Consider the following 12,165-nt stretch of genomic DNA (forward strand, 5'->3'; position numbering starts at 1 on the left):
TTTCTTTTTTGTGAAAAAATTTGTCTTTAACTTATGTAACTTGCGAGGTTAGGTCTCCCAATATCTTCGTAGCAAAAACTGGGATACAAGGGTTGCTGCCGCTCATGCTGTTGGGGCTATTGCTGAGAATGTGAAGCACACCTCTTTGATTGAACTCTTTACTTGTATTAAATCGAAGGTGGCTGATGCTGGGATATCTGGTTCTATTGAAGATATGGTTGCCTTCCCTATTTTTGATTCTAACGTTGCTGGCACGTCATTTAGAAGGTGGGATTATTGTACACTTGTAATGCTCTTGTTTGGTTGGCTTTTGATTTGTGCCTGTGAATACACGAGTTTTCTTGGAGACATGGCTGTTTATCTAACTTTGAATTTTGTTAACAGCTTTGATCTCAAAAAGGTTTTGGAGTTTGGTGCTCTGTTTGCATCTGGGGGACAGGTAATGCAGTGTCTATTGTATGTTTGTTGACATAATTGCACTTATGTGAAGAGGGAAGATGTCTAAATTTCACTTTTTGATTATGTAATTTAAATAGGCAGTTTCTTTAAATTGTCCATGTCAATGTGCAATTCTATCATTTATGTGTGTGTTAATGTTTGTTCGTGTTTACGACAAGATAATTGTGGGAAACATTAACAGACCAGTCTAGCCATTTTTAACTATTTATTTATGTATCTGTGCCACATTTTAGACGCAAGATATATTAAAACAAAATAAAGAGATCAGAGATGGAGTTATAGTTCTTCTCTCCCTATTTTATTTTATGTTTGTTTAATCTATTTTAATGATTATTCATATCTAAATTTCTAAAAGGAATTATGTTGCTCATTGATTGTGCTAGGTGATCTATGGTGATCTATGGCTTCATAAAATGAATGGATAAGTGGTCTGATTAAGTGATATATTAAAAAGGCTGACACAGTTTAATAATTCTTGAACGGATCACTTTTCTGATTTTAAAGAACATCTCGGCTTCTTATAAAAGATATAGAGAATTGTGGATACTGCCTTTTGAATTGCAGATGCTTGTTTGTGCAAGAGGATGGCCTAATTTGGTTAATTTTTTTGTGAGCTTTTGATTATGTTTCTTTTTTTTTTTTTTTTTTCTGATTGAAAAAAATATGCTTTGTCTGAGTCTTCATTTCTTCTTTATAATGGATGCTTTCTTTTTTGGAACAGGAGTATGATGTTGCAAATGATCATATGAAGAGCCCGAGGGAGAAACTGGCTCGACAGAAACAAACACTTCGACGTCGTTTAGGTTAGTAATAGTTTAGTTTTTTGCACTGATAATATACCGGGGCCAAAAAGGAAAAAAGATAAATCCCCTTTAGGTTGTTGTCTTTGTAGCGTGGACAGTGTATGATTGTTGGGGAGAGTGTAATGGTTAATTTTTAAAGTTCAATCTACTAATACTGATAAGATGATTGGCTCTTTGAACCATTATGTTTTCTAGTGATTGGATGGGAAAAGACAATCACTAGACACTGTCCACTTGAGAATAAGTTTAGCTATCATTGGATTGGAGACATGTATCTGAACTGCATATCTGATGATTCATATTCCTTATTGCTGAGTTTGGCCTTGTTGTGGCCTTTTGTTGGCTGCCACATGGCATAGTGGGGCCCACCTTTCTCTGTCTAGCAAACACACACCACCACCCAAATGTCATTCACCCACCCACCCATTGGAACTATCACCAAAATCCCACCTGCAAGCCAATGACCATGTACTCCCCTCCCCACACACCAGATTATGATTTTTAATGTGGAATTTTTTTCCTTAATGTGTTTTCTTTTTTAGGTGGATTCATACAGCCGACCCACTTAGTGTTGGGTTTTCTTTTTGATCTTGGGCTAAAATCTGGAGTTTTTTTCTTTTGTTTTTTCTCTGATATGTGATATGGGTATTAAAAAGAAGAAAAACAATAAAGAGGTCGGTCGAGGACTAACTCTGAAACACACAGAAAAAAAAACCACCCAGCACAAACAGCTGGGAAAAGACCTAAAACCGTTATAGGACAGCCACCTTCCAGTCAAGCCGAAGCAAAGAAAATGAAATTCCCATGAACTCTGAGGAATCAAGTTCAAAGAACAGCCATAAACAGAGTCCTTTCCCAGAGCTCCATGAAACCAACTCAAGAAAATTGTCAAAGATCCTTCTGTTTATCTCCAATTCTCCATCGTATGGACCCAAATCACCGCATGAGCAAAGCTGATACATTGCAAGCCTACTCTATCTCACTCCAATATAAACTATACAGCTAGAATACAACAGCTGTCCAGTCCCTCTTCCCTCTTCTGAAAGGAGGCGAAATCTTAATGCTTAAACAATAAATTTCATGAGCAGACTAGATGTCCATAAAGTAGAAAAAAGCAGAAACGTGAGCATGATCACCCTAAACTCAACACCTCTACGAAACTCCATAAAATTAACAATTAGCAGCTTTTCGGTTAAGCCAGATATCTGAAAAAGAACAATCTCTAAACTCAGGAAACGGAAGCCCATAATGACGACCATTACGGTCTTTATCCCATAACTCTTTATTCCTGCTGTCTGTGAGGTCCTCAAAGATCAGCCTATTTCTTTCCATTGATGTTGCCCAAAATCGCTGATACCATAAAACCTTGGCTTTCTTCTTCCCATTTCCAGGTAATTTATGGTTCTTTAATATAAAAGAACAATCTCTGGGCATAACCCAACTGACAAACCTTAGCTTTATTCTCTATATCGTACTGATATAGATGGATACAATGAAGCCAAAAGTCTTGATATGTTAGATCACTCACCGTTTTGCTAATCCATGCAGTGCTGTACCAAGAGGGTGTTGGGTTTTTCCAGCCCATGTTCCAGCCATGATGAGTTGTCCTAAGTCTATTAGGAATTATAGACTTAGAAGATTGAGTGGTTTTCCCAATTGGAGTGGTTTTCTTAATTAGAGTGGTTTTCTCAATTGTACCCAATTTAAATTGTTTTCCCATTTGGAGTTAGTTTCTCAATTGGAGAAGGATTCATAACTAGATTCCAATTAGGATTAATAATCCTTGTTGAAGAAGACCTTTATTTTGTCTATATAAAGGGGCTATTGCACTGGTTTTGAATTTGGGAGCAAAACAATATTTTGTATACCACTCAAGGGATTAGACTGAGAGAATATTGTAAGGGTAAGGTGTGTGCAAGAGCAAAGAAAAGAGTAAGTGTATTTCTTGTTCTTGTTCTTGTTCTTTCAGGTTTTTTCGTCAAGCCTATTCTAGAGACTTGGCAAGATTATTGGTTGTACTCATTATTGATATAGTGAAAGATTGTTGTTGTCCCGTGGACTTAGGCACATATGGCCAAACCACGTTAATTCTCGGTGTTATTTGTCTTGGTTATTTTGTTTTCGACTTCCCGTGTTTGTTCTGTTTTTCCCATTCTTAAACGCGATATTCTCAACAGGGGGGAAGACCATTGTTAAATACCAGAATATGTAGTTAGTGGTGTTTTATTTTATCGGTAATGTAGTCATTGTGAACATTAATTATGGTGTGCTAACTTGCAATTCAATCTCTTGGGTCTAATAGAAATCTCTCTGTTTATTATACAGGTTTGGATATATGTGAGCGGTTCATGGATGTGAATGATATGATAAAAGATGAAGACCTTATTTTACACAACTCGCATGGGAATGGGACTAATCCAAGAGTTTATACATCACATAGTATTCAGCAATTAGTTGCAAATATGGTTCCTAGTGTCTTATCAAAAAGGCCAAGTCCCAGGGAATTGAATCTTTTAAAACGAAAAGCAAAAATCACTTCGAAAGACCAGTCAAAAGGTTGGTCTGAGGATGGGGATGTGGAGGTGTCATGTGCTCAAAATATACCACCAAAGGGGGCATGTCCTGACTCATTCGGGACTAATAAGGTACTAGGTTGCCTACTGATTATTATTATTTTTTTTTGGTACTAGCTGATGTGAATGTTGTATGCCATTTCATACAAACGCTTCTTAATTGGTTGTAATAAAATATGAAGTGTTGAATAATATATATTTTGAAGGAGTGTCATTGAAAAAGTTTGTGGAGTAAACTTCAAGAGTAGGCAATTGAGGGACACGCTGTATTTGTTGGATAAATTTTGCATGCAGTTTTCATGATAAGGTTGCTTGAATTATCATTTAAGTTTTTTATATATAATTAAGCCTTGTTAAGGGGAGATAAGGATCATGAAGGGGATGATTATAGGGGCGAAGAAACGAGGAAATATAATTAGTTATTTATGTATTATCATAGTTCATCAATGATTTAAATGACATTTGTATAGGAATAATTTGGTTATGAGCTTATGATAGCTCAAAAGTTTTCAACTTGAAGGTTTACTCTTCTACTAGCTATAGGTTATTGATGCACTGGTTTGTTTGGGATTTGATACTAGGTTTCACAAGATTTTAAAGGCTGATCTCTACATGCTATTGAATTATTCATTTTCGCATTTGCTATTGTTTTAAGAGGTTTCACATCTTATGATATTCAGGTGTAAATTTCCTAACCATTGTTCTGTTGCAGAATAAATTTGGTTTCTTCCTTCTCACTAGTTTCGCCTTTGTGGGGAATAAGTTTCTGCATTTAATGTTTATTAGCTATGCAGGAATTTTTGGACCTTGATAATCACGAAGAAAAAGTTGAACATGATGGAGAAGGGCGGTGGCCTTTTCATAGCTTCGTTGAGGAACTAATCCTAGATATGTTTGATCCAGGTTGGCTTCTATTATTTTATTTCTAGCAGGGCTTAGGCTGCCTTCTCAGTGTAGCCTTTAAGTGGCTGTCCTGTTTTTCTTCATCTATCTATGTGTATATATGTATCTATATATATATATATATATATTGATAATATGCTTTTATAATTGCTTTTAAGTGATATTTAGTCTTACAATATTGTTTTTAATTTTTTGTTTTCCAAGTTTGGGAGGTACGCCATGGTAGCGTGATGGCTTTGAGAGAAATTTTAACCCATCAAGGTGCTTCTGCTGGAGTATTTATGCCTGACTTGAGCCTGGAGGGTGCAATGTTTGTGGAATTAGAAAATAAATGCACGTCATCTACAATGAAGAGAGACAGAGAGATTGATTGGAATACGCAAGTTCCTATTGATGAATCTGAACCAGAACTGAAAAAACCAAAGTTTGAAGATGTTACATCTCCATTTATGGATACTATGGTCTCTACCAGCAAGAGTGGGGATTTTGATGTCAGTATACAGGTAGAAGACAGCAGTTGTAAGTCGCCTTCTGGGCAGGTTAATGGTCAACTTCATGTTAGCTCTGTTAAGGTGGAGCCATGTGAGCAACCAGCTCAGACAACTGAGTTAAAGGCCCAGTCTGACAATAAGGGATCCTTTCAGAAAATGGATGTGCTGAAAAGGCTCTCTGAAAATAGTGATATGATGAACTTGGTTAAACTGGCTAGGCATTCATGGCTTAAAAATTGTGAATTTCTTCAAGATTGTGCAATTCGTTTCTTGTGTGTCTTGTCACTAGACCGGTATGACTTTTTTTTCTTTTCAGTCAAGTCTGCCTTTTATCCAAAAGAATTAAAAAAAACAAAAAGTAGGCATGCTAATTTATTAATTTGCTTAGTTCTAAATTATGTGGATGTTAGTATGAAACTCCATGCATCTCCATATGATAAAATAATTTTTTATTTTTTTTTCTGTTTATTATGGGTACAGTTTTGGAGATTATGTCTCTGATCAGGTAGTTGCTCCAGTACGTGAAACCTGTGCTCAAGCATTGGGTGTTGTGTTCAAATACATGCATCCCACTTTAGTTCATGAAACACTGAACATCTTGCTGAAGATGCAGGTAAATGTCAGCTATGGCATTGCCATGCTTTTAGTGCTGTATATTGGTTCCACTTGGTTGTTATTACTGGTTTTTGTGGTATTTATGCTTCTGATATTTTGATTTGTTCAGTGTAGACCAGAATGGGAAATTCGTCATGGAAGCCTATTGGGTATTAAGTATCTAGTTGCTGTGAGGCAGGTAAGTATTTGTTTCTGTTTGCAGTATTTTGAGATAATTTGCGATTTGCTGGAGTACCATGCATATTTTGGACATTACTAAATGAAACAATGTGTTGTTTGATGTGTCATGTGTTTTTTTTTTTTTTACTATTTTCCATAATATAGAGCTCAAAGTTTTATGATGCGGATAATAGTTTTTGTGGTGATTCTTTGTACTTCAGGTATTTAGAAGTTGAGGTATTAAGTAATATTTGGATGTTTGACCATTTCTTTTCGATCTGTAAATGAATAAACAAACAGGATCTATATGGAATCCATAGATTCTTTTTCTTGATGGATTTTTTGCATCCTTTTAAATTTCCTTAAAGAAATGACATGCAAATAAATAAAGGGTTTCTCACATGTAAGCCCTTGATAACATTACGCTCACACTTCAAACTCAAACTTTAGAAAACAGCCTGCTGATTTTGCGATGAGAGAAGGGCACCAAGGGAAGTTCACAAGTAATAATCAATTAGAACATGGTAAGTGGATAGCCAAGGGGTTTTTGACCCCTCCAATTTAGCCCTGTTAAGTGTTTGTTTATAACACTTATTGTTGTCATGGTGTTTGTTCTAATTTACTGATAATGAGCCATAGGTTTATTTTTATGTATTTTAGTGTGAGGTATGCACAGCGCAACTGGTATAATTTCCATTACTCTTAAAGGAAAGATGGGTTGCAGTGTCTATTGGTGGCTGCTCCCCCGGTTTGCATCGTTATTATCCCTAACTTTACCGCCTAAGTCCATTATTTGGTCGGGTCAGGCTTTATGGACCCATCTATCTGAAATTTTATCTCAAAAGTCCTCAATGTATATTAGGAAGACCTCATTCTTAATATACCCTAGCATGGACATTCACTTCTGTAATATGGGACAATTTTATTTAATACACCATTCCTTACATTCTCCACCTTGGATCAAATCACAATTCCTCGTTCAAGTCCTATTGAATTATCATAACCGTCCATCCCTAGGTATCATCATCCCAATTTGCTGGAAAATCTCACGGGCAACTCCATCTTGAGGATTGATTGGTCCCTAGGTATCATTATCGCATTAAGATTTTCTCGAGTCTGCTCCACCTATTGGGTTTAGCCATCTGACCCTATGGCTGCGCCACCTCAAAGATAATAATGAGCCTAGTGTCCCAGCCTAAACTGTGGGATCTGGTTCCACTTGTTTGTGAACCACTTCTTTCGGCCCTTCCCAAGTTGCATCAATATTTCCCTTACCTCCCTGCTTAGGTCCAAGTTTGGGTTGTGTCACGGACCTACAGTCCATTGCCCCATCCAGATGTGAGGTTTCATCTCAAAACATCTTGGTGAAATTTGGGGAGGGCTCCACTTTTTATTTTATTTTATTGAAGAGCTTCCACTTAAGGCACTGTAATATGGACAATTATATTTGATCCACAGTTTCTAATGGGTATGTTTAAGGAATTGTTTTTTTTCTTTGGTAAGAAATAGAATATATGTATTAATAAAAGTAGTAAGCAGAATATAAAAAATGGGGAGGGCTCCAAAAATTGAAGTCCTTGCGTGGTAAGTGGCTATTGGGAAGGTCAATACTTAAAAGCGACGGTGGTGTTGTCTGTGTAAATCATCGGAGGAGAGCGTCAATCTTGTTTTTCTACTTTGTTCTTATTGCATACAGCAAAGCTGTGGTTGGAAGTTTAAGGAATTTAGAGCTAGCTGGGTTATTCCAAAGGGATGCTTTGAGCTTCTAAGCACCAAGTTGGAGGCTCTAGGATCTAGGTAGGGGGAAGAAAGCTAAAACTTTGTGGGGGCAGTTTGGTGTTGGTAGTTTGTTGGAACATTTGGTTGGAGTGTAATAGAAGAATCTTTGAGGACTATAAGGGAGTGGGAGTAGATGAACTATGGGATAGAGTTAAATGTTGGGCAGCTCTTTGGGCTTGAGTGACGAATGAGGACTATTCTCTATGGATGTGTTAGCAGCTATAATTGAGTTTTGGTTCAGTTTTGATTTTTGTAAATTTGTCCTTGAGAGGTTTCGGCTAGTATTTTAGATGGTGAATTTCTTATCTGTTTGATGTAACTACTGTTAATAAAAGTTCCGTTTCTTGTCAAAAATAAAAAATAAACAATGGGGAGGAGCACAATCAAATTTGACTAGCAGTCCACAAAAGTTGCAACCCACCAACACTGCATCTAAAGTTTCTCAAGGAACCCAAATTTTTGTTATAGAATGGGCAGCGGATGGTGTGCGGTTCCAGGTGCTGTCACTGACTAGATTGAGATCTGCAGGGTGGTGAGGACTTTGACTGCCTTGTATCGGGTGCAGAGAAGGGGGTGGTAGGCTTAGTAGGGCTCGAACCTATAATATAACCGTTATGAGCAGTACGTTTCAATCAATTAAACTATGAGCCCCTGCAGATCTCTACATGCAATTTGCTCACTTTGGGAAGAGTGGATGGAAGGAAATTCAATCTCAGAGAATTTCCATTTACTGATCCTACCCCTGCACTATAAGCAAGCCGTGTGGAAAACCGCTTCTGTTTTCCAGTTTTGCACCAATTCGGGCAAAAAGGGGTGTAGACCTCTGTAATACTATCATGAAGTCCAGTTTCATAATTGCCCAACATTGCTGAAACGCTGCTTATGGAAAACCATCTACAACCATGTTTTTGTCTTTGTTTCATTAAAAACAAATTTTTTCTTAACCTCCTCCTTAATGGGCTTTTCAACCAGCTGCTTTCTGTTCACGAGTTGGACTCCCACCATACCTAAAAGTGTTGGCTTCGGTTTATCCTCATTGGAAAACAAGTTTGGATGAAGCTTCACCACGCCTATTGAGGTGATTGAGGAATTGTGGATGCTAAGAAGGAAGGATATGTCTTTAGAATCAAGTTTGATAAAATTTACGGCCATGTTGATTGGCCTTTTTACATCATGCGTTTGAAATGAATAGGGTTTGGTAGGAGATGATTAGTTGTTGCTTGAGTTTGGTTAACTTCTCCGTGATTATTGGTAGGTTGAGTGCCTCAAGAGGATTGAGGGAGAGATATGATGTACCCGTTTCCTTTTTTACTTTACTTGTGAAGCAAAATCTATCCTCATCACCTGACCCAGCCCTCCTGTTGAGATTCTCAGTGGATTTAACACAATGCGTAGGCTTATCTGTGAATAAGCGTCTCTCATTTTGGTTTGGTTGTTTCTTTTTGCATTTTATGATTCTTGTCAATCACATTTTATAGTTTCTATGATTCTTTTCAAGGAACACTAATGAAAGGGGCTTGAAAACTTTGAGTTTTAAGGATAAGGACAAAATAAAGGGTAAAGTGAATAGTACCATGATTGACTTTTTAGTGTAAAAACGTGGTTTTTCGTTAAAGTGAACAGTACTGGGAGCTTTTCGTTTAAGTTCCCTTCTTTTTGTGCTTAGTCTTCTAGACTGGAAGGCGGCTTTTCTCTGATGGCTTTTATGCGTTTGTTTGTAATCGGTGTTTTCTATGTTTTTGCTTTCTAAGTCGTGTTTGTTTTATTTTTTCTGGTTTGGTCTTTTGGACCAACCTCTTTGTTTTTTCTTTTGATCTTAATACAATCGTTTCTTTATAAAAATGTTTCTTTTTATGACACCAGGAGATGCTTCATGATTTGCTTGACCGGGTCCTGTCTGCATGTAAAGCTGGCCTGGAGGACCCCGATGATGATGTTCGAGCAGTAGCTGCAGATGCTTTGATACCTACCTCAGCTGCTATTGTTGCTTTAAAGGGTGAAACTTTGCATTCTATAGTGATGTTGCTTTGGGATATATTACTTGATTTGGATGATTTAAGTCCATCCACTAGCAGGTACACTTGTTTGTTAATTATTTTGTAGTCAATTTGTCTTTTTGTTTTCTATTAATATATGCATCATAGTCTTCTCAAGGTAATATGCCTCATGAGATAATTGATGTCTTGCACACAAATAAGGAAAGTCTTGTGCGCACTCACTTCACCGAACAAAGAGGAGAGAAAGGATGGGGTAGGAGGAAGATTTGGAAAATTGGAGAGAAAAGGGAGAACAGAGGTTGTTATAAATATTTATAGGTGGTATTTGTGCATTGATTTCAGAAAGATGGTATTTTTGGAAAAACTTTGCAATCTGGTGTTACATACGGCAATTTCCCTAAATGATATGGTGTGATAAATTATGTGGAAAAAAAAAAAGATTAGCCTTTTGACACACATCAGCTTGATATGGGGAATTTAGTTTGTCTTCTTCAGTTTGTATGTGCATCTCGGATTTCAGATTTGTTGTCCATATGTTTTGTGCTTCTCAATTATTGTTATAAAGTTTGTGTTACACTTGCATGTTAATAGAAAAAAAAAAAAAAAACTTAATAAGCAGTTGTATTTTAATCTGCACTGTAAGTGATTAGAAAGATTCTTATTGGCACATTCTTATCCGCTTAAGAGGTATCACACGCTTGTAAATATAGTGAAAATCTGATATATAACTTATAACCAACTTTTGTCAAAATAGAATCTTAGTCCTTTCAATCGTGGATATTGGTTTTGCAGCGTAATGAATCTTTTGGCGGAAATCTATTCCCAGGAAGACATGATTCCTAAGATTTTTGAGGCATTGACATCACAAGAGATTGATTTGAATGAATTGGGTAGCATTGATGATACGGGAGAAGGATTAATTTCGCAAGATAATCCTTTCATGTTATCAACACTTGCACCGCGATTGTGGCCCTTTATGAGGCATAGTATCACATCAGTTCGTTATTCAGCTATCCGCACGTTGGTAAACTTCTCTTCTCTTGGCTCTGTTGTTTTGTTATCCAATTTTCAACCATTTTAAAAAAAATATATAAATTCTATATTAAAGTCTTTATTCATTTTGTCTTTTGTCACTACAAGCGTCTTGTTTTGAGCAAGAAATAAAAAGGCCCAAAACAAAAAATCTGTTAATGTATATTGACCGGCAACCAAGTTATGAAAGCATGCCTATGATTCAATGCATAAATCAAGGCAGTTTCACCCTCGCCACTTCAGCAAAGGCACCCCTATTGGCTTTGGGAGTGTTGTAACTATTTAAGAAACCAGATTTCCTGATGTGCGCACCACATTTTGACCTTTAATTATGTTCATTGGACAACAAGACAACCATTACAAATGAGAAGCTGATCGGATCTAGCAAGATGCTGCCAATCCCCATTGACCAGAATGTGACTTGCATTGACTTTTGGTCTGGTATCTGAGTGAACATAGCTAACAATAGCATTATTAGCAAAGCCAGTTTATTCCTGTTGTCCCACCACAAGTGATGTGATTTTTCCATTACCATCTATCTAATGTTATATTTTCTTGTGTTTAAACATGTAATTATTTTATTGGTACTATTTCGTACGTGACATTTATAAAATGCTTACTTGTGGATCCGGGTTCAGATGTTCTTAAGTATGCATATATACATGTTTGTTTGGGTGGGAGGGTGTATGCGTAATTATATGTTTGCATGCCTGTAATATGTTGATGTACAGTTAATTCTCTACTATGCATTTTCATTTGCAGGAACGACTACTTGAAGCAGGATACAAAAGGAGTCTCTCTGAGTCTTCGAGTACTTCATTTTGGCCTTCTTTTATCTTGGGTGATACCCTTCGGATTGTTTTTCAGAATTTACTGCTTGAATCAAATGATGAAATTTTGAAACGTTCAGAGAGAGTTTGGGGGCTCCTTGTTCAGGTTCTTTACTTTGTGATAATGAATGGTTTTAATTGTACTTCTGTTTATTTCTTCTCGTTGAAGATGTAGTTATCCTGCTTCTTGATTTTGTTTTTTGTTAACAAGAAGAAGATATGAAAATGTCACCTGGTCTCGCATTAGCGTGACTGTGGGACTTTTATTTGGAGACACAAATAATCTAAGCCTCTTATGAAGTCTCCTTTCCTTTTACCTGGATATTGTTTTCCACATTTCTACATTTATATATGCAATTGACACGCCACGTATTTCCATGTTTGCTCATCCTTTCATACTCGTTGGAAGGCAGCTATGGTGTTTCTATCATAGTTTTCTATGTGGCTGCTGTAGATCTCTGTTAATTTCCTTTTTGTCTCTGGATTCTGGTCGGCTTCTTGATCACTGATTGTGAATTTTTGTT

The 12,165-nt window shown here is 36.8% G+C and overlaps 1 protein-coding gene across 6 annotated transcripts in view; it reads left to right on the plus strand.

Moving 5' to 3' along the window:
- Window positions 1-12,165, plus strand: part of LOC103421876 (TATA-binding protein-associated factor BTAF1-like) — a 36,026-nt gene that overhangs the window by 1,970 nt on the left and 21,891 nt on the right. For 5 of the 6 annotated variants that reach the window (XR_011579079.1, XR_011579078.1, XM_070818664.1 and 2 more), the window contains exons 4-14: window positions 53-267; window positions 385-439; window positions 1,181-1,262; window positions 3,588-3,907; window positions 4,630-4,738; window positions 4,943-5,522; window positions 5,710-5,842; window positions 5,954-6,022; window positions 9,646-9,857; window positions 10,572-10,803; window positions 11,574-11,747. Coding sequence is in view for 4 of the 6 variants with exons in the window: in XM_070818664.1 (XP_070674765.1) it covers window positions 53-267; window positions 385-439; window positions 1,181-1,262; window positions 3,588-3,907; window positions 4,630-4,738; window positions 4,943-5,522; window positions 5,710-5,842; window positions 5,954-6,022; window positions 9,646-9,857; window positions 10,572-10,803; window positions 11,574-11,747 (2,181 nt within the window). In the remaining 2 variants the exon portion in view is untranslated. Of the gene's footprint in view, window positions 1-52; window positions 268-384; window positions 440-1,180; window positions 1,263-3,587; window positions 3,908-4,621; window positions 4,739-4,942; window positions 5,523-5,709; window positions 5,843-5,953; window positions 6,023-9,645; window positions 9,858-10,571; window positions 10,804-11,573; window positions 11,748-12,165 lie in introns of all 6 variants that reach the window. The other variant, XM_070818667.1, reaches the window with a different exon arrangement.

This window comes from Malus domestica, chromosome 03 (genome assembly GCF_042453785.1).
Source record: "Malus domestica chromosome 03, GDT2T_hap1".
In the NCBI taxonomy this organism is placed as follows: Eukaryota; Viridiplantae; Streptophyta; class Magnoliopsida; order Rosales; family Rosaceae; genus Malus; species Malus domestica.